The sequence below is a fragment of the Callithrix jacchus genome, chromosome 7 (assembly GCF_049354715.1).
Source record: "Callithrix jacchus isolate 240 chromosome 7, calJac240_pri, whole genome shotgun sequence".
Classification (NCBI taxonomy): domain Eukaryota; kingdom Metazoa; phylum Chordata; class Mammalia; order Primates; family Cebidae; genus Callithrix; species Callithrix jacchus.
Genome location: NC_133508.1, coordinates 32,444,419 through 32,463,800, shown reverse-complemented (window position 1 = coordinate 32,463,800; position 19,382 = coordinate 32,444,419). Strand labels below are relative to the sequence as shown.

General features: G+C 38.2%; 1 protein-coding gene across 1 annotated transcript in view; it reads right to left on the bottom strand.

The window, feature by feature from the left end:
- The window catches only part of CCDC7 (coiled-coil domain containing 7), a 467,329-nt gene that overhangs the window by 121,910 nt on the left and 326,037 nt on the right, over positions 1 to 19,382 (bottom strand). Inside the window, exon 34 of the mRNA XM_078329853.1 lies at positions 5 to 88. Coding sequence (XP_078185979.1) covers positions 5 to 88 — 84 coding nt within the window. The remainder of the gene's footprint in view (positions 1 to 4; positions 89 to 19,382) is intronic.

Genomic DNA, 19,382 nt, shown 5'->3' with positions numbered 1-19,382 from the left:
TTACCAGGAAAACTCTTTGACTGTGTCTTGAATTCATCCTTTAATAAGCGTCTTCCCAAAGCACCCTTCAAGCTTTCTATATCTGTCTCTATAGAAATGAATAGATTTAAAAATACTTTGCAAGGTAATCCTTACATAGGAATGTGAGGGGTGTGTGTGTGTGTGTGTGTGTGTGTGTGTGTGTATGTGTGTGTGTGTGTGTATTAGATTAATTAGCCTTTGTTATTAATGAATAAAAGTTACAGTGAAATGTCTGAATTGCCAAATCACTAAACTTAGGAGTGGAAGATCTGTAAGCAATCATATAAGCCTTAGCATATTGAGGCATAGAGATGTTTAGTGATTTGACCAAGACCATATATCCAGGTAATAACAGAGTTGTGGCACAAACTGATGCCTCACAATACTTTAACAATGCTTTTCCCATACAATGTTATCTCTAATGCAAAATTAAAACATCCTACAGAATTAAAGTCATGATAATACCATGACTTTAAAGTTCACATTGAATCACATTGATATACCTGGTAAGATGAAACATAACATTTTTTTCACCTAGCAACTTAAAAATGGTGATCTTCATAATCACAGGAAATTATCATAGTACAGAAATTCTTTGACTCATTCAGAAATATTTTAATGCAATTTTTAGGTTATTTAATCATAAACTAAGTAAGCATCAGTGATGGAAAATAGTAAGATATCCTGTGGACTGAGTAAAACATGCCCTCTTAGGTCCTCTTAGCAGGTGGACCTCATAGCTTAGGATATGATTAAACTTGCAGAAATACGAGAAGTAAAATTGGGTACTTTTCCATTTGAGTTTTTACATAATTTGAGTTTTTTGTTGGATTTAGAAACTACTAACCATGTTTAATAATAGGAAAAATACCTGATAGTTATTAAGGAGGAATTTATGTTAGGAAGTAGTGATTTGGATTGATGAACTAAAATCAACTACTAGGACTCAAGTTTTGTGAGTGAAATCTAGTTCTAGCAGCACATGTCCCTGCTAGAAACCTGAAACATGGTAGGAAGGGACAAACTTCCAAACCATATCAAAAACACACTGGAAGAGGGGACACACAAATGAAAAGAAGAAAGAAATCAAATGTGAATATAAAAAGCAACCAAATTACAAAGCTAAGAAATAACATAGACAAAACAATTAGAAGACAAAATGACAAGAACAAGTTCTTATTTATCAGTAACAATCTTGAATGTAAGTGGTATAAATTCCTGAATTAAAAGATATAGATGGACTGAATTGATACCAAAAACAAGCAGCAACTGTATTATGCCTATGAGAAATTCATTTTACCTGTAAAGACACACATAGACTGAGAGAAAATGAATCGAAAAAGATTATGCACACAAATGGGAACTAAGAGTACAGAAATAGCTATACTGACAATAGACAAATAAACTTTCAATTAAAAAAAGAAGACAAAAAGATTATTATATAATGATATAGAGATCAATCCAGAGAGAGGATATAACAATTATAAATATATACAAAGCTAACCCTAGAGAACCCCAGTTATAAACAGAAATTATTATTAGTGCTAAGGAGAGAGAGAGTCCCCAATACAAAAATAGTTGGAAACCTCCACATCTCATTGTCAGCACTGGATATCATCTAGACAGAAAATCAGCAAAGAAACATTAAACTTAAATTACACTGGATATCAAATGAACCTAACAGACATTTACAGAACATTTCCTCCAACAACTACTGAATATACATTCTCATCACTTCTTGGCCTTTTGGCTAAGATCAAGTACAGAATACATATTCTTCTCTTTGACACATGGAATATCACATATTAGGCCACAAATAAGTCTAAACAAATATTAAAAGTCAAAATAATATCAGTTATCTTTGAGAAAACTGGCTAGCTATATGCAGAAAGCAGAAACTTGACCACTTCCTGACACCTTACACTAAAATTAACTCCAGATGGATTAAACACCTAAACATAAGTCCTAACGCCATAAAAACTGTAGAAGAAAATCTAGGCAAAACCATTAGGACATAGGAGTAGGCAAGGACTTCATGACCAAAACACCAAAAGTATTGACAACAAAGACAAAATAGACAAATGGGACTAACCAAACTCCACAGCTTCTGCACAGCGAAAGAAAAACTCATTAGAGTAAATCAGCAACCAACAGAATGGGAAAAAATTTTTGCAGTTTACCCATCTGACAAAGGGCTGACATGCAGAATTTACAAAGAACTAAAACAGATTTACAAGAACAAAACAAACAAGCCCATTCAAAAGTGGGCAAAGAATATGAATAGACACTTTACAAAAGAAGACATACATGAGGCCAACAAACATATGAAAAAATGCTCATCATCACTGGTCATTAGAGATATGCAAATCAAAACTACATTGAGATACCATCTCACGCCAGTTAGAATGGCGATCATTAAAAAATCTGGAGACAACAGATGCTGGAAAGGATGTGGAGAAATAGGAACAGTTTTACATTGCTGGTGGGAGTGTAAATTAGTTTAACCATTGTGGAAGACAGTGTGGTGATTCCTCAAGGACCTAGAAATAGAAATTCCATTTGACCCAGCAACCCCATTACTGGGTATATACACAAAGGACTATAAATCGTAAGGACAGATGCACATGAATGTTCATTGCAGCACTGGTTACAATAGCAAAGACCTGGAACCAACCATCGATGATAGACTCGACAGGGAAAATGTGGTACATATACACCATGGAGTTTTATGCAGCCATCAAAAACGATGAGTTCGTGTCCTTTGTAGGGACATGGATGAACCTGCAGACCATCATTCTCAGCAAACTGACACAAGAACAGAAAATGAAATACTGGATGTTCTCACACACAGGTGGGTGTTGAACAATGAGAACACATAAACAAAGGGAAGGGAGCACTACCCATTGAAGTCTGTTGCGGGGAACAGGAGAGGGACAGCAGGGGGTGGGGAGTTGGGGAGAGATAGCATGGGGAGAAATTCCAGGTATAGGTGAAGGGGAGAAAGGCAGCAAATCACACTGCCACGTGTGTACCTATGCAACTATCTTGCATGTTCTTCACATGTACCCCAAAACCTAAAATGCAATAGAAAAAAATAACCAAAAAAACTAAAATGAAATAAAATGAGATATCAGTAAGAAGAGGAACACTGAAAACTGCAGAAACATGGAAATTAAATAACATGCCCTTGAATTATTAATGTCAATGAAAGAATTAAGAAGAAAATGAAAAATTTTTGAAACAATTAAAATGAAAACACAATACCCAAACCCACGGGATACAGCAGAAGCATTATTACCCGGGAATTATATAGCAATAAGTGCCTCTATCCAAAAAGTAGAAAGATTTCAAAAAAACAATGTAATGGTATAACTTGAAGGATTAAAAAGCAGAACAAATCAAATCCAAAGTTAGTACAGGGAAAGAAATGATAAAGATCAGAGCAAATTTAATGAACTTGAAATTTTAAAATATTTTAAAAAGGAAACAAAATATTGGTTCTTTGGAAAGATAAACAAAATCAACAAATTGTCAGCTAGAAAAAAAACACAAATAAAAATAAAAAAAGAAACAATAGAATTGATACCACAGAATTACAGAGCATCATTGGAGACTATTATAAACAACAATGTACCAACAAATTGAAAAACTTAGAGGAAATGGGCAAATTACTGGCCACATATAACCTATAAAGAAATTGAACCAGGAAGAAGTAGAAAACCTGATTTGCATTTCTCTAATGACCAGTGATGATAAACTTTTTTTTATATGTTTGTTGGGTGCATAAATGTCTTCCTTTGAAAAGTATCTGTTCATATCCTTCACCTACTTTTTGATGGGGTTGTTTGTTTTTTCTTCTAAATTTGTTTAAGTTCTTCATAGATTCTGGTTATTAGCCTTTCATCAGATGGGTAGATGACAAAAATTTATTCCTTTCTGTTGGTTGCTGGTTCACTCTAATGATAATTTCTTTTGCTGTGCAGAAGCTCTTAAGTTTAATTGATCCCATTTGTCTATTTTGGCTTTTGTTGTTTTAGTCAGGAAGTCCTTGTCATGGGGTGGAGGGGTCTAATGAAGGCATAGCAGGGGTTGGGGGATTGCAGGGAAGGATAACATTGGGAGAAATATCTAATGTAGATGACCAGGGGATGGATGCAGCAAACCACCATGACAGGTGTATACTTATGTAACAAACCTGCACAATCTGCACATGTACCCCAGGACTTAAAGTATAATAAATAAATAAATAAGTCATAAGAAATAAAATAAAAATATAGTATCAAAAAAGTAGAAAACCTGAATAGATAAATAGAATAATTACATGGAATCAATAATTAAAAAGTCTTCCAGAGAGGACTCAAGATGGCACTGTGAGAACAACCCAGGATTGGAGCTCTCCTTGAATCTGTGGAGAGGTGAGTCGGAGCTGCATTTCCAGACTGATCTTTGTTGCCCACAGAACGGGGAAATTCCCAAGTATAAAGGAGACATGAGACGCCTGGCAGTACCGCTGCCTGGTGAAGCCGGCAGCTGGGGTGGCGGCGGCTGGCCCTACCCATCGCTCCCCACAGGGTGCGCTTGTCCGGGTGCCCTGTTGAACCGGCAACCTGAGACTTGGGAGGGCTGGACTTGAGACTGAACGAGACTTGGACAGTGGGCCAGCCCAGGGGATTTCAGGGACAGAGTGGTTGGGCTAGCCCAGTGGGATGAACAAAACCGCGATTTCAAACGATCCCCGTGCAGTCGGTCTGAGACGCTCTGTGGGGGAGGGGCGTCCATCATTACTGAGGCAACCTGCCCCAACTGAGATACACGCCCACTGCTGACACAGCCAGCCATTGCCGAGGCAACCCGTCCCTACTGAGATACACACCCACTGCTGATGCAGCCTGCCATTGCCGAGGCAACCCACTACAACAGAGAGACTCTGCCTCAGGGCGTGGCGGAGACCACAGCAGAAAAGCTGAGCCTGCCACAACAGGGAGAGCCTCACAACAGCAGGGCGGAGCCTCGGCAGGCAAACAGTGGCTAGTCTGCCTCCTAGCTGGGCAGGACACCTCAACGAACATCCAAAAATAAAGCTCGAACCCCCCAACACAGAGCATTTGAGGAAAAAAAGGTTTTTTTTTAATGAGCTCTGTTGCAGCAGAATCAAACATAACAGCCTAACAGCCCAGAATGAACAACAGAGATCACAGCTCAGCAACTGAGCTCCTATAAAGTACAGACTGTCTCCTCAAGCAGTTCCCTGACCCCTCTATATCCAAAAGACTGACATTTGGCAGGCATCATCCTGGGACAAAGATAGCAGAAAAAGAAACTGGTAGCATCCCTCACTGTGCCACAGCTGCTAGAGGTGCACCCCAGACAAGCAGGGCCTGAAGTGGACCTCAGCAGTCATACAGCGAAGGGGCTAGACTGGTAGAAGGAAAACCAAGTAACAGAAATACTTCATCATCAACAACCTGGGTGTCCACTCAGAGACCCAATCAAAAAGTCAGCAACTACGCAGACGACAAGTGGGTAAATCCACAAAGATGGGAAGAAACCAGCGAAAAAAGGAGGAAAACACCCAAAACCAGAACACCTCACCTCCTAGAAAGTACCAAAACTCCTCACCAGCAAGGGAACAAAGCTGGACGTAGAATGACTGTGACAAAATGACGTAATTAGACTTCAGAAGGTGGATAATGAGAAACTTTTGTGAGCTAAAAGAACATGTATTAAATCAATGCAAAGAAACTAAGGAACTTAAAAAAAGATATGAGGAAATGATAACAAGAATGGATAACTTAGAGAGGAATATGAATAAATTAAAGGAGCTGAAAAACACAATATGAGAACTTCGCGAAGCATGCACAAGTTTCAATAGCCGAATTGACCAAGCAGAAGAAAGAATATCTGAAGTAGAAGACCAGCTCAGTGAAATAAAACAAGAAACCAAGATTAGAGAAAAAAGCGCAAAAAGGAATGAACAAAGTCTCCAAGAAATGTGGGACTATGTGAAAAGACCTAACCTACATTTGATAGGTGTACCAGAAGGGGATGAAGAGAATGAATCCAAGCTGGAAAATACTCTTCAGGACATCATCCAGGAAAATTTCCCCCACCTAGCAAGACAGGCCAACACTCAAATGCAGGAAATAAAGAGAACACCACAAAGATATTCCACAAGAAGAGCAACCCCAAGGCACATAATCGTCAGATTCAACAAGGTTGAAATAAAGGAGAGAATACTAAGGGCAGCCAGAGAGAAAGGTCGGGTCACCCACAAAGGGAAGCCCATCAGACTCACAACAGATCTCTCGGCAGAAACACTACAAGCCAGAAGAGAGTGGGGACCAATATTCAACATTCTTAAAGAAAAGAACTTTCAACCCAGAATTACATATCCAGCCAAACTGAGCTTCAGAAGTGAAGGAAAAATAAAATCCTTTGCGAACAAGCAAGTACTCAGAGATTTTGTCACCACCAGGCCTGCTTTACAAGAGCTCCTAAAAGAGGCACTACACATAGAAAGGAACAACCAGTACCAGCCATTCCAAAATCACACTAAATGCTAAAGAGCATCAACATAATGAAGAATCTACAACAACTAACAGGCAAAACAGCCACTTAGCATCAAAATGGCAGTATCAAATTCACTCATAACAATATTAACCCTAAATGTAAATGGACTAAATGCACCAATCAAAAGACACAGACTGGCAAATTGAATAAAAATCCAAAACCCTTCAGTGTGCTGTATCCAGAAAACCCTTCTCACATGCAAGAATACACAAAGGCTCAAAATAAAAGGATGGAGGAAGATTTACCAAGCAAATGGAGAGCAAAAAAAAGCAGGAGTTGCAATTCTCATCTCTGATAAAATAGACTTTAAAGCAACAAAGATCAAAAGAGACAAAGAAGGCCATTACATAATGGTAAAAGGATTGATACAACAAGAAGAGCTAATGATCCTAAACATATATGGACCCAATACAGGAGCACCCAGATACATAAGGCAAGTTCTTAATGACTTACAAAGAGACTTAGATTCCCACACAATAATAGTGGGAGACTTTAACACTCCACTGTCAATATTAGACACATCAACCAGACAGAAAATCAACAAGGACATCCAGGGCTTGAACTCAGACCTGGAGCAAGAAAACCTGATAGACATTTACAGAACTCTCCACCCCAAATCCACAGAATACACATTCTTCTCAGCACCACATCACACCTACTCTAAAATTGACCACATAATTGGAAGTAAAGCACTGCTCAACAAATGCAAAACAACTGAAAGCAAAACAAACAGCCTCTCAGACCATAGTGCAATCAAGTTAGAACTCAGAATACAGAAACCAACCCAGAACAGCACAGCTTCATGGAAACTGAACAACTGGCTCTTGAATATTGACTGGGTAAAAAATGAAATGAAGACAGAAATAAAGAAGTTCTTCGAAACCAATGAGAACGAAGACACAACATGCCAGAACCTCTGGGACACATTTAAAGCATTCTCTAGAGGAAAGTATATAGCAATAAGTGCCCATATGAGGAGAATGGAGAGATCCAAAATTGACACCCTATCGTCAAAATTGAAAGAGCTAGAGGAGCAAGATCAAAAAAACTCAAAACCCAGCAGAAGACAAGAAATAACTAAGAACAGAGCTGAACTGAAAGAGATTGAGACACGAAAAACCCTTCAAAAAATGAATAAATCCAAGAGCTGGTTTTTTGAAAAGATCAACAAAATAGACAGACCACTAGCCAGACTGATTAAAAATAAAAGAGAGAACAACCAAATAGATGCAATAAAAAATGATAAAGGGGAAATCACCACAGATCCCACAGAAATTCAAACCATCATCAGAGAATATTACAAACAACTGTATGCGCATAAACTAGTAAACCTGGAAGAAATGGATAAATTCCTGGACTCCTGTGTCCTCCCAAGCCTAAAGCAGGAGGAAGCTGAAACTATGAATAGACCAATAACAAGGTCAGAAGTCGAGGCAGCAATTAAGAGCCTACCACACAAAAAAAGCCCAGGTCCAGATGGGTTCACAGCCAAATTCTACCAGACACACAAAGAGGAGCTGGTACCATTCCTTCTAAAACGATTTCAAACAATCCAAAAAGAGGGAATCCTTCCCAAATCATTTTATGAGAGCAACATCATTCTGATACCAAAACCCGGCAGAGACCCAACAAGAAAAGAGAACTTCAGGCCAATATCCATGATGAACATAGATGCAAAAATCTACATTAAAATATTGGAAGCAGATTGCAACAGCAAATCAAAAAACTTATTCATCATGATCAAGTAGGATTCATCCCGGGGATGCAAGTCTGGTTCAACATACGCAAGTCTATCAACGTAATTCACCACATAAACAGAACCAAAAACAAAAACCACATGATTATCTCAATTGACGCAGAGAAGGTATTTGACAAAATTCAACAGCCCTTTATGCTAAAAACCCTCAATAAACTCGGTATCGATGGAACGTATCTCAAAGTAATAAAAGCTATTTATGACAAACCAACAGCCAATATCATACTGAATGGGCAAAAACTGGAAGCATTCCCTTTGAAATCTGGCACTAGACAAGGATGCCCTCTCTCACCACTCCTATTCAATAGAGTACTGGAAGTTCTAGCCAGAGCAATCAGGCAAGAAAAAGTAATAAAGGGTATTCAAATAGGAAAGGTGGAAGCCAAATTGTCTCTATTTGCAGACGACATGATAGTATACCTAGAGGACCCCATCGCCTCAGCCCAAAAACTCCTGAAACTGATAAGCAACTTCAGTGAAGTCTCAGGATATAAAATCAATGTGCAAAAATCACAAGCATTCGTCTACACCAATAACAGACTTAAAGAAAGCCAAATCAAGAACGAACTGCCATTCACAATTGCTACAAAAAGAATAAAATACCTTGGAATACAACTCACAAGGAACGTAAGGGACCTCTTCAAGGAGAACTACAAACCACTGCTCAGCGAAATCAGAGAGGACACAAACAGATGGAGAAACATTCCATGTTCATGGTTAGGAAGAATTAATATCGTGAAAATGGCTATACTGCCCAAAGTAATTTACAGAATCAATGCTATCCCCATCAAGCTACCATTGACTTTTTTCACAGAACTGGAAAAAACCACCATGAACTTCATATGGAACCAAAAGAGAGCCCGCATAGCCAAGTCAATTCTAAGCAAAAAGAACACAGCGGGGGGCATCACACTGCCGGATTTCAAACTATACTACAAGGCTACAGTAATCAAAACAGCATGGTACTGGTACCAAAACAGAGATATAGACCAATGGAACAAAACAGAGGCACCGGAGGCAACACAACATACATACAACTATACAATCTTTGATAAACCTGACAAAAACAAGCAGTGGGGAAAGGATTCCCTGTTCAACAAATGGTGTTGGGAAAACTGGCTAGCCATGTGCAGAAAGCAGAAACTGGACCCCTTCCTGACACCTTACACTAAAATTAACTCCAGATGGATTAAAGACTTAAACATAAGACCTGGCACCATAAAAACCCTAGAAGGAAATCTAGGCAAAACCATCCAGGACATAGGAGTAGGCAAGGACTTCATGAACAAAACACCAAAAGCATTGGCAACAAAAGCCAAAATAGACAAATGGGACCTAATGAAACTCCACAGCTTCTGCACGGCAAAAGAAACAGTCACTAGAGTGGATCGGCAACCAACAGAATGGGAAAAAATTTTTGCAGTCTACCCATCTGACAAAGGGCTGATATCCAGAATTTACAAAGAACTCAAACAGATTTACAGGAAAAAAACAAGCCCATTCAAAAGTGGATAAAGGATATGAACAGACACTTTAAGAAAGAAGACATATATGAGGCCAACAATCATATGAAAAAATGCTCATCGTCACTGGTCATCAGAGAGACGCAAATCAAAACCACATTGAGATACCATCTCTCGCCAGTTAGAATGGCGATCATTAAAATTCTGGTGACAACAGATGCTGGAGAGGATGTGGAGAAAAAGGAACACTTTTACACTGTTGGTGGGAGTGTAAATTAGTTCAACCATTGTGGAAGACAGTGTGGCGATTCCTCAAGGCCTTAGAAATAGATTCCATTTGACCCATTACTGGGTATATATCCAAAAAGTATAAATCGTTCTACTATAAGGACACATGCACACGAATGTTCACTGCAGCACTGTTTACAACAGCAAAGACCTGGAATCAACCCAAATGCCCATTGATGATAGACTGGATTGGAAAAATGTGGCACATATACACCATGGAATATTATGCAGCAATCAGAAATGATGAGTTTTTGTCGTTCGTAGGGACATGGATGAATCTGGAGAACGTCATTCTCAGCAAACCGACACAAGAACAGAAAATGAAACACCGCATATTCTCACTCATAGGCGGGTGATGAAAAATGGGAACACATGGACACAGAAAGGGGAATACTAAACACTGGGGTCTATTGGGGGGAAAAGGGGAGGGCCAGTGGGAGGGGGAGGTGGGGAGGGATAGCCTGGGGATAAATGCCAGATGTGGGTGAAGGGGAGAAGCAAAGCAAAGCACAGTGCCAGGTGCGTAGCTACGCAACTGCCTTGCATGCTCTGCTCATGTACCCCAAAACCTAAAATCCAATAAAAAATTAAAAAAAAAGATAATATGTAAAATAAAAAAAAAGTCTTCCAACCTAAAAAGCCCAGAACCAGATGTCTTTACTCTTGAATTCCACCAAACTTCTAAAGAAGAATACCAATTGTTCTCAAAGGATTTCAAAAAACTGAAGAGAAATTTCTGCCTAAGTCATTCCCTGAGGCCAGTATTATACTGATACCAAAACCAGACAAGGACACAACGAAGAAATAAAACTACAGACCAATCACACTGATGAACATAAATGCAAAAAATTCTCAAAAAAATTATAGCAAAAAAAACCTAGCCACACATCAAAAAGATAATACATCATGATCAAGTGGTATTTATCCCAGTAATGCAAGGACAGTCAACACAAGGAAATCAATAAATGCGATATATCACATCAGCAGAATAAAGGACAAAAACAGTATCATTTTAACAGATGCAGAAAAAGCATTTGCTAGTGTTCAACATTCCTTCATGACAAAAATCTCTCAACAAAGTGGGTAAAGAAGAAACATACTTCAGCATAACAAAGGCCATATATGAAAAACCCCAGCTAACCCTTTTCTCTAAGATCTAGAACAAACCAAGAGTGCCACTTTCACCACTTTTATTCAACATATTGGAAGTCCTAGCCAGAGCAAGTAAACAAGAGCAAAAGAAAAAAAACCAAGCAGCCAGTTAGACAGCAAGAAATAAACTAACCTTGTTTGCAGCAACATAAACTTATATTTAGAATAACCGTAAAGACTCCAGAAAAACTGTTAAAACTGATAAATGAATTAAGTAATGTTGCAGAATACAAAATAAACATACAATATTCAATAGCATTTCTATATTCTAAGTGAACAATCTTAAAAAAAATAAAAAAGCCAATTCCACTTAGACTAGTTTAAAAAAAATGAAAGAAAATTAAAGAGGAAAGGGACAATTGGAAAGATATCCCATGTTCATGGATTGGAATAATTGATATTTTTTAAATGTCCCTGCTACTTAGAGCTCTCTATGGACTTATTGATAGAATTATCAAAATGCCAATGATATCCTTCACTTAAATAGAAGTGAAATTCTAAAATTTGTAAGGAACCACAAAACACCCCAAATTACCAAAGCAATCCTGAGCAAAGCACAAAGTTGTAGACATGATACCACCTGACATCAAAATATATTACAAAGCTATAGTAATCAAAACAGAATTGTTTTGGCATAAAAACAGACACACAGATGAATGAAACAGAATAGAGAACCCAGGAATAAATCCACACATTTATAGCCAACACATTTTTTACAATGGTGCCAAGAATATGTATTGTGAACAGGATAGTCTCTTCTATAAGTGATGCTGGGAAAATTGTATACCCATATGTAGAAGAATAGAACTATACCCCTATCTCTCATAATATACAAAAATCAAATAAAAATAAATAAAATATTTAAATGTAAGACCAGATATTACAAAATTACTAGGAAAAAAATTGGGGAACAGCTTCAGGATATTGTTCTGGGTGAAGAATTTTGCAAGGGGTAAGACCTCAAGTGCACAGACAACAAAAACCAAAATAGACCAAAGGGATTATATCAAGATAAAAAGCTTCTATACAGAAATGGAAACAAGCAACAGGGTAAAGGGACAACCTTTAAAATGAGAGAAAATATTTGTAAACTATCTATCTAACAAGAAATTAATAATCAGAATATAAAAGGAATTCCACAACAAAAACAAGCAAGTTATCAATTAAAAAAATGAGCAAATGAACTGGAAACATTTCTCAAAAGCAAACGTGGCCAACGGAACATTAAAAATATGTTGAACTTCACTAATTATCAGAGAAATGCAAATAAAAACCACAAGTAGATGTCATTTTAACCTTGTTAACATGGCTATTATCAAATAGACAAAAAAATAATGGATGCTGTCAAGGATGCAGAAAAAGAGGAATTTTTGTACATTGTTGGTGGAAATGTAAATTCATGCTATCATTATAGAAAACAATATGAATGTTTATCAAAAAACTAAAAATGGAACTACCATATAATCCAGCAATCCCACTGCTGAGTACATATCCAAAAGAATTGAAATTAGTATATCAAAGAGATATATGCATTATCATGTTTATTGCAGCACTACTCACAATAGTCATGATATGGAATCAACCCAGGTATCCATCAACGAATAAATAAAGAAAATGTAGAATATATACACAATGGAATGTTATTTAGCCACAAAAGAATCAAATATTATCATTTGCAGCAATATGGATGAGCTGGAGGAAATTATGTTAAGTGAAATAAGCCAGGCGCAGAGAGACAAATATTGCATGTTCTTACACATGTGTGGGAGCTAAAAATGTTGGTCTCATGGAAGTAGAGAGTATACTAGTAGTTACCAGAATCTGAGAATGGTAGGTGAGTAAGAGAAATAAAGAGAGATTGGTTAGCAACATATAGTGACTACAGTTATCAATAATTTATCATCTATTTCAAAACAGCTAGAAGAGATTTGATATGTGCTTAAAGAAAAGATAAATGTTTGAGATGATGGATATCACAATTACCTTGATTTGATCATTACACATTGTATGTCTGAATCAAAATATCACATGTACTTCATAAATATGAAACATTATTAGCAAGAAAATAATCTGTAAAAAAATCTAATGTTAATCTAAATTGCCACTTGTAGAACAAACCCAGTCTAGTCATAATATGTTTTTCTTTTTATATATCACAAGATATTATTTGCTAACTTAAAAAGTAAATATGAATATTTGAGTCTATATCCATTACATATTTTTCCTACATTTTTCTGTAATATAATGCCATTGCTAGGGATTAGTATCAAAGAGAAGCTTATTTTATAAAATCAGTTGAGAAGTGTTATTTTCTAGTCTCTAGAAGAGATTTTCTAGTTTAGAATTATTTCTTCAAGAGGTATCTGAAAAATTACCACTAAGGTTGCCCAGAACTAAAATTTATTTATAGAAAAGCTTAAAATTTAAAAATTCTATGTCTTTAATAAACTTAGGATCATTTTAATTTGATATTCTACTTTTATGTTGCCTTTGGTATGTGGTGATTATCTAAAAATGTGTTCATTTAATCAAAATTTTCAAGTTTACTGATATAAATTTATAATAAATATTAATATTTTAATATCTGTAGGGTATAGAATATTCCACTTTTTCATTCATAATGTTAGTAAATTGTATCTTCTCTGTCTATTGTTCCCTTTCATCAGAAGTTTGTCAATTTTATTATTTGTTTTAAACAAATAATCTATTTTAATAAATGTTCCAGGTACACTTAGAAAAATGGAGATTCTTATGCTGTTACAAAAATTTCTATCTCGTTTATTTTTTCCCCCAGTTTTAGAGAGTTTATTCAAGTAAAAACTAGAAATAGTCATCCAGAAGATAAAGGCTCTAGTGAAATGAGATGAGTGCTTCATAGGTAAAAGTTAAGTTCTTATTTCTACAGGCAAAAAACAAAGCAATTTAACAAGATTACATCGTTTTCTATAATAAGCTGGTTTAAGATTTACAAAAAATTCATCTGTTACAATGTATTTTTCCTACTTTTTTTTTTTACAACGTTTTCTTTTCAACCTAAGAGTGTATTTAACATTTTTTTTTATTGTACTTTAAGTTCTGGGGTACAGGAGCTGATCTTGTTTCTTAAAGACAATGTATCTGTGATGGTTAATATTGAGTGTCAATGTGATTGGATTGAAGGATGCAAAGTATTGTTCCTGGGAGTTTCTGTGAAGGTGTTGCCAAAGGAAATTAACATTTGAGTCAGTGGACTAGGAGAGGCGGACCCACCCTCAATCTGGGAGGGAACAATCTAATCAGCTGCCAGCACAGCCAGAATAAAAGTAGGCACAAGAATGTGAAAAGAGTAAATTGGCTTAGCCTCCCAGACTACATTTTTCTCCCATGCTGGATGCTTTATGCCCTTGAACATCACAAGTTCTTCAGCTATTGAACTCTTGGACTTACATTGGTGGTTTTCTAGGGGCTCTCAGGCCTTCAGCTGCACTGTCAGCTTCCTTACTTTTGAGGTTTTGGAAATAGGACTGGCTTTTTTTTGCTCCTCAGCTTGCAGACAGCCCACTGAGGAACCTCACATTTTGATTCTGTGAGTCAATACTCCTTAATAAACTCCCTTTCATCTATATATCTATCCTATTAGCCCTGCCCTCTAGAGAATCCTAATACAGATTTTGGTACTGGGAGTGGTTCTAGAGAAGCAGAATTTTAAGGATGGAGATTTTTAGTTGGCTATTTAGTATTTTAGCTGGTTTTGGGGTTTCTGGAGTTGCCCACTTAATAAGATAAGACCCCAAAATGCTAAGGACTCTACTTTTAATAGTATGGAGAACACTGATAGTTCTTGGTATGAACTGTTTGGAGAGTTAATGCAAAATAAATGTACTTGATACTCCTGATTCATTGCTAGTGAAAGGCAAGGAGTTTAGTAACTCTATACATAATACCTTTGACCATATATGGAGAACCAAGGAATGTAATGAAGTTGGTTGGTTGATCCTGAGTTCCCTAGACAATTTGATAAAGTAAAATGAACTCAGGGAGTATATCTCCCAGCTCTAGAAGCACATACTGAGCCTCAAATCTTCTAAGATTGCCCTAAGTAACAGTCTTACCTCCCATAGGAAAAAAACCCCTTGAAATTGTAGAAAATCAGATACAAGTTCTTATCATGTGAGTGGTTGACCTACAACAAAATATGCATGCCCAGCCTCACCCAGTATCTATTATTAAAGTGAGGACATGAACTGGAAAAGAATAAGATTTAAGATTCTTGGAAGATGGCTGTTTAGAAACAGCTCAGGATTGCAGCTCCCAGTAAAAGTGCAGAGGGTGAGTGGATGCCACATTTCCAGATGGATTTTTATTGCCCACAGACCAGAAAATTCCCAGGCGGAGGAGCCCACAGGGTCGCCAGTGCAGCTGTTTTGGCCAGTGTGGCTGTTTTGGCTGGTGTGGCTTCTTTGCCTGACGCAGCTGCTTTGTAAGCGCCCTGGTGCGGCAGTTCTCTGTACAAAATACACTGGTCTGGGTGCCCTTTTAGCTGGTGATTCGAGCCCCAGGAAGTCACCCATTCATCTGATTAAAAAGGGGACTGTACAGGGAGCCAGGCCAGGAGATTCCTGGGCAAAGAAAGCACCACAAATCTCAGCACCAGTGTTTAAGCTGGTGCAGTGAGTCACTGCACAGGAAATCACAGAGATCCTGGTGCCTTTTCAACAGGTGACTGGAACATCTGGGAGAGAGTCAACTGTTCAAAAAACAAGGCTCTGAGGCAGGGAGCCAGGTGATCAGGCTTGGCTGGTCCCACCCCCACAAAAGAAGAGCAGTCAGAAACTCTCTGAATTGAGAGTTTCACAGCAAGCACAGCTGAACCTGGGATGCTCCAGCTTTGTGGGGGAGGGGCGTCTGTCATTACCGAGGCACTCCACCCTATGGTGGTAGTCCACCATTGCTGAGGCAGCCTGCTGTTGCCAAGGCGACCCATCATTGCCAAGGCAACTTGCCATTACAGAGAGAGTCCACCAATACAGAGGTGGGCCACCATTGCGGAGGCAGTTCTAACTACCCCCATATAAACAGGACTGCAGGGAAGTTCACACAGCAGCTGAGTGGAGCCCACAGCAGCTCAGCAAAGCCTCTGCAGGCAGACAGTGACTAGGCTGCCTCCTTCTGGGCAGGACAGCCCTGAAAAAAAAAAAAGGCAACAGCACAATGGAAACTCATAAATAAAGCCCTAACTCCCTGGGACAGAGCACCTGGGAACAAAAAGCGGTTTATGAGTTCTGCTGCAGCAGACTTAAACGTACCTGCCCAGCAGCTCTGAATGAACAACGGAGCTCACAGCTTAGCACTTGAGCTCCTATAAAGGACAGACTGTCTCCTTAAGCAGCTCCCTGACCCCCGTATATCCAAAGAGTCACCTCATAAATGAGAGATCAGACTGACATTTGGTGGGCATCATTCTGGGACAAATATAGCAGAAGAAGAAACCGGTAGCAACCCTTACTGTTCTGCAGCTGCTGCAGGTGATGCCCAGGCAAACAGGGCCTGGAGTGGACCTCAGCAGTCCTACAGCAGAGGGGCCAGACTGTTAGAAGGAAAACTAAGAAGCAGAAATAACTTCATCATCAACAAACTGGACATCCACTCAGAGACCCAATCTGAAAACCAGCAACTACAAAGACAACAGATGAATAAATCCACAAAGATGGGAAGAAACCAGCCCAAAAAGGAGGAAAACACCTGAAACTAGAACACCTCTCCTTCTACAAGGGATCACAACTCCTCACCAGCAAGGGAACAAGGCTGGATGGAGAATGAGTGTGATGAAATGACAGAATCAGAATTCAAAAGGTGGGTAATGAGAAACTTTTGTGAGTTAAAAGAACATGGTCTAACCCAATGCAAATAAACTAAGAACATTGAAAAAAGATTTGACAAAATGCGACCCCTTCTTTTCCTGTTGGGTTTTTAATTTGTTTTTGTTATTGTCATTATTTTGACAGACTGTGTTTTTGTGACTCCTATTATTGTGAGCAGAAAGGTAGCCCCAAGGATATGTCCATGTACTAGTCCCTAGGACTTGTAAATAATATTTTATTTGGAAAAGAGTCTTTGCAAAAGTGATTAAGTAAAAAACTTTAGAGATAAGGATGAGGATCTTGAGACCATGAATGACTTGGACAGACCCTAAATTTCCCTGCAAGCATGCTTATGAATTAGACAGACATGCACAGAAGAGAAGGTGATGTGACACCGAAGTTAGAAATTGGAGAGATGCTGCTACAAAGCAAGGGATGCTGGCAGTCACCAGAGCTGGAAGAGGCAAGGAGCAGATTCTTCCCTGGAGCCAGAATAGGAAGTGTAGTGGGGTGAAACTGACTCAGCCCAGGGAAGCATGCAGAGCATCTGTCTTCAGGACTGTTAGAGCATGTATTTCTGTTGTTTTCAGCCATCCAGTTTGTAATAGTTTCAGCATCCATAGAAAAGTAATAACACCGTATGTTCTCACTTATAAGTGGAAGCTGAACATTATAAACACCTGGACACAGGGAGGGGAACAACGCACTCGGGGGCCTGTATTGGAGGTGGGGTGAGGGAGGGAGAGCATTAGGAAAAATAGCTAATGCATGTGGGGCTTAATACATAGGTGACAGGTTGATAGATGCAGCAAACCACCATGGCACATGTTTTTCTATGAAACAAATCTGCACATGAACCCCAGAACATAATATAAAAATTAAAATGAAAAAAAGTGAAAAAAGAAAAGTAAAAAAAAAGAAGATTTAAACATAAGACCTAACACCATAAACATCCTAGAAGAAAACCTAGGCAATACCATGCAGGACATAGGCATAGGCAAAGACTTCATAACTAATATACCAAAAGCAATAACAACAAAAGCCAAAATAGACAAATGGGATATAATTAAACTAAAGAGTTTCTGCACAGCAAAAGAAACTATCATTAGAGTGAACTGGCAACCAACAGAATGGGAAAATTTTTTTGCAATCTATGTATCTGAAAAATGGCTAATATCCAGAATCTACAAAAAACTTAAAGTTCTTTGAAAAAAAACCAACAACTTTATCAAAAAGTGGGTAAAGGATATAAACAGACACCTTTTAAAAGAAGACATTTATGCAGCCAACAAAAGTATGAAAAAATGCTCATCATCACTGGCCATTAGAGAAATGCAAATCAAAACCACATTGAGATACCATCTCACACCAGTTAGAATGGTTATCATTAAAAAATCTGGAGACAACAGATGCTAGAAAGGATGTAGAGAAATAGGAATGCTTTTACACTGTTGGTGGGAGTGTAAATTAGTTCAACCACTGTAAAAGACAGTGTGGCAATTCCTTAACGATCTAGAACTAGAAATATCAGTTGACCCAAAAATCCCATTGCTGGGTATATACCCAAAGGATTATAAGTCACTCTATTATAAAGACACATGCACATGTATGTTCATTGTGTCACTGTTTACAATAGCAAAGACTTGGAACCAACCCAAATGCCCATCAATGATAGACTGAATAAAGAAAATGTGGCACATATACACATGGAATACTATGCAGCCATAAAAAAGGATGAGTTCATTGTACTTTGGATGAAGCCAGAAACCATCATTCTCAGCAAACTGACTCAAGAACAGAAAACCAAACACCACATGTTCTCACTTATCAGTGGGTGTTGAACAATGAGAATACATGGACACAGGGAGGGGAACATCACACACTGGAGCCTGTTGGGGGTGGGAGAGCTAGGGGTGGGAGAGTTAGGGGAGAGATAGCAAGGGGTGGGGTTACTGGGGAAGGATAACATTAGGAGAAATACCTAACATAGATGATGGAGGGGATGGATGCAGCAAACCACCATGGCATGTGTACACCAATGTAACAATCCTGCACAATCTGTACATGTACCCCAGAACTTAAAGTGTGTGTATATATATATATAAATGTGTATATATATATAAAATAATGGGACAATGCAACTTAAAATTGGGAATATGGGAGGACCCTGATGAAGCTGGAGGCACTGAGCTCCTAACTTCTGATGAACCTTTTTTTTTTTGCCAGAGAAACAGCCTCCCCACTCCAAGTGGTGGCAATATTTCCTCCCTGATCTATGACCCACACTGCCAT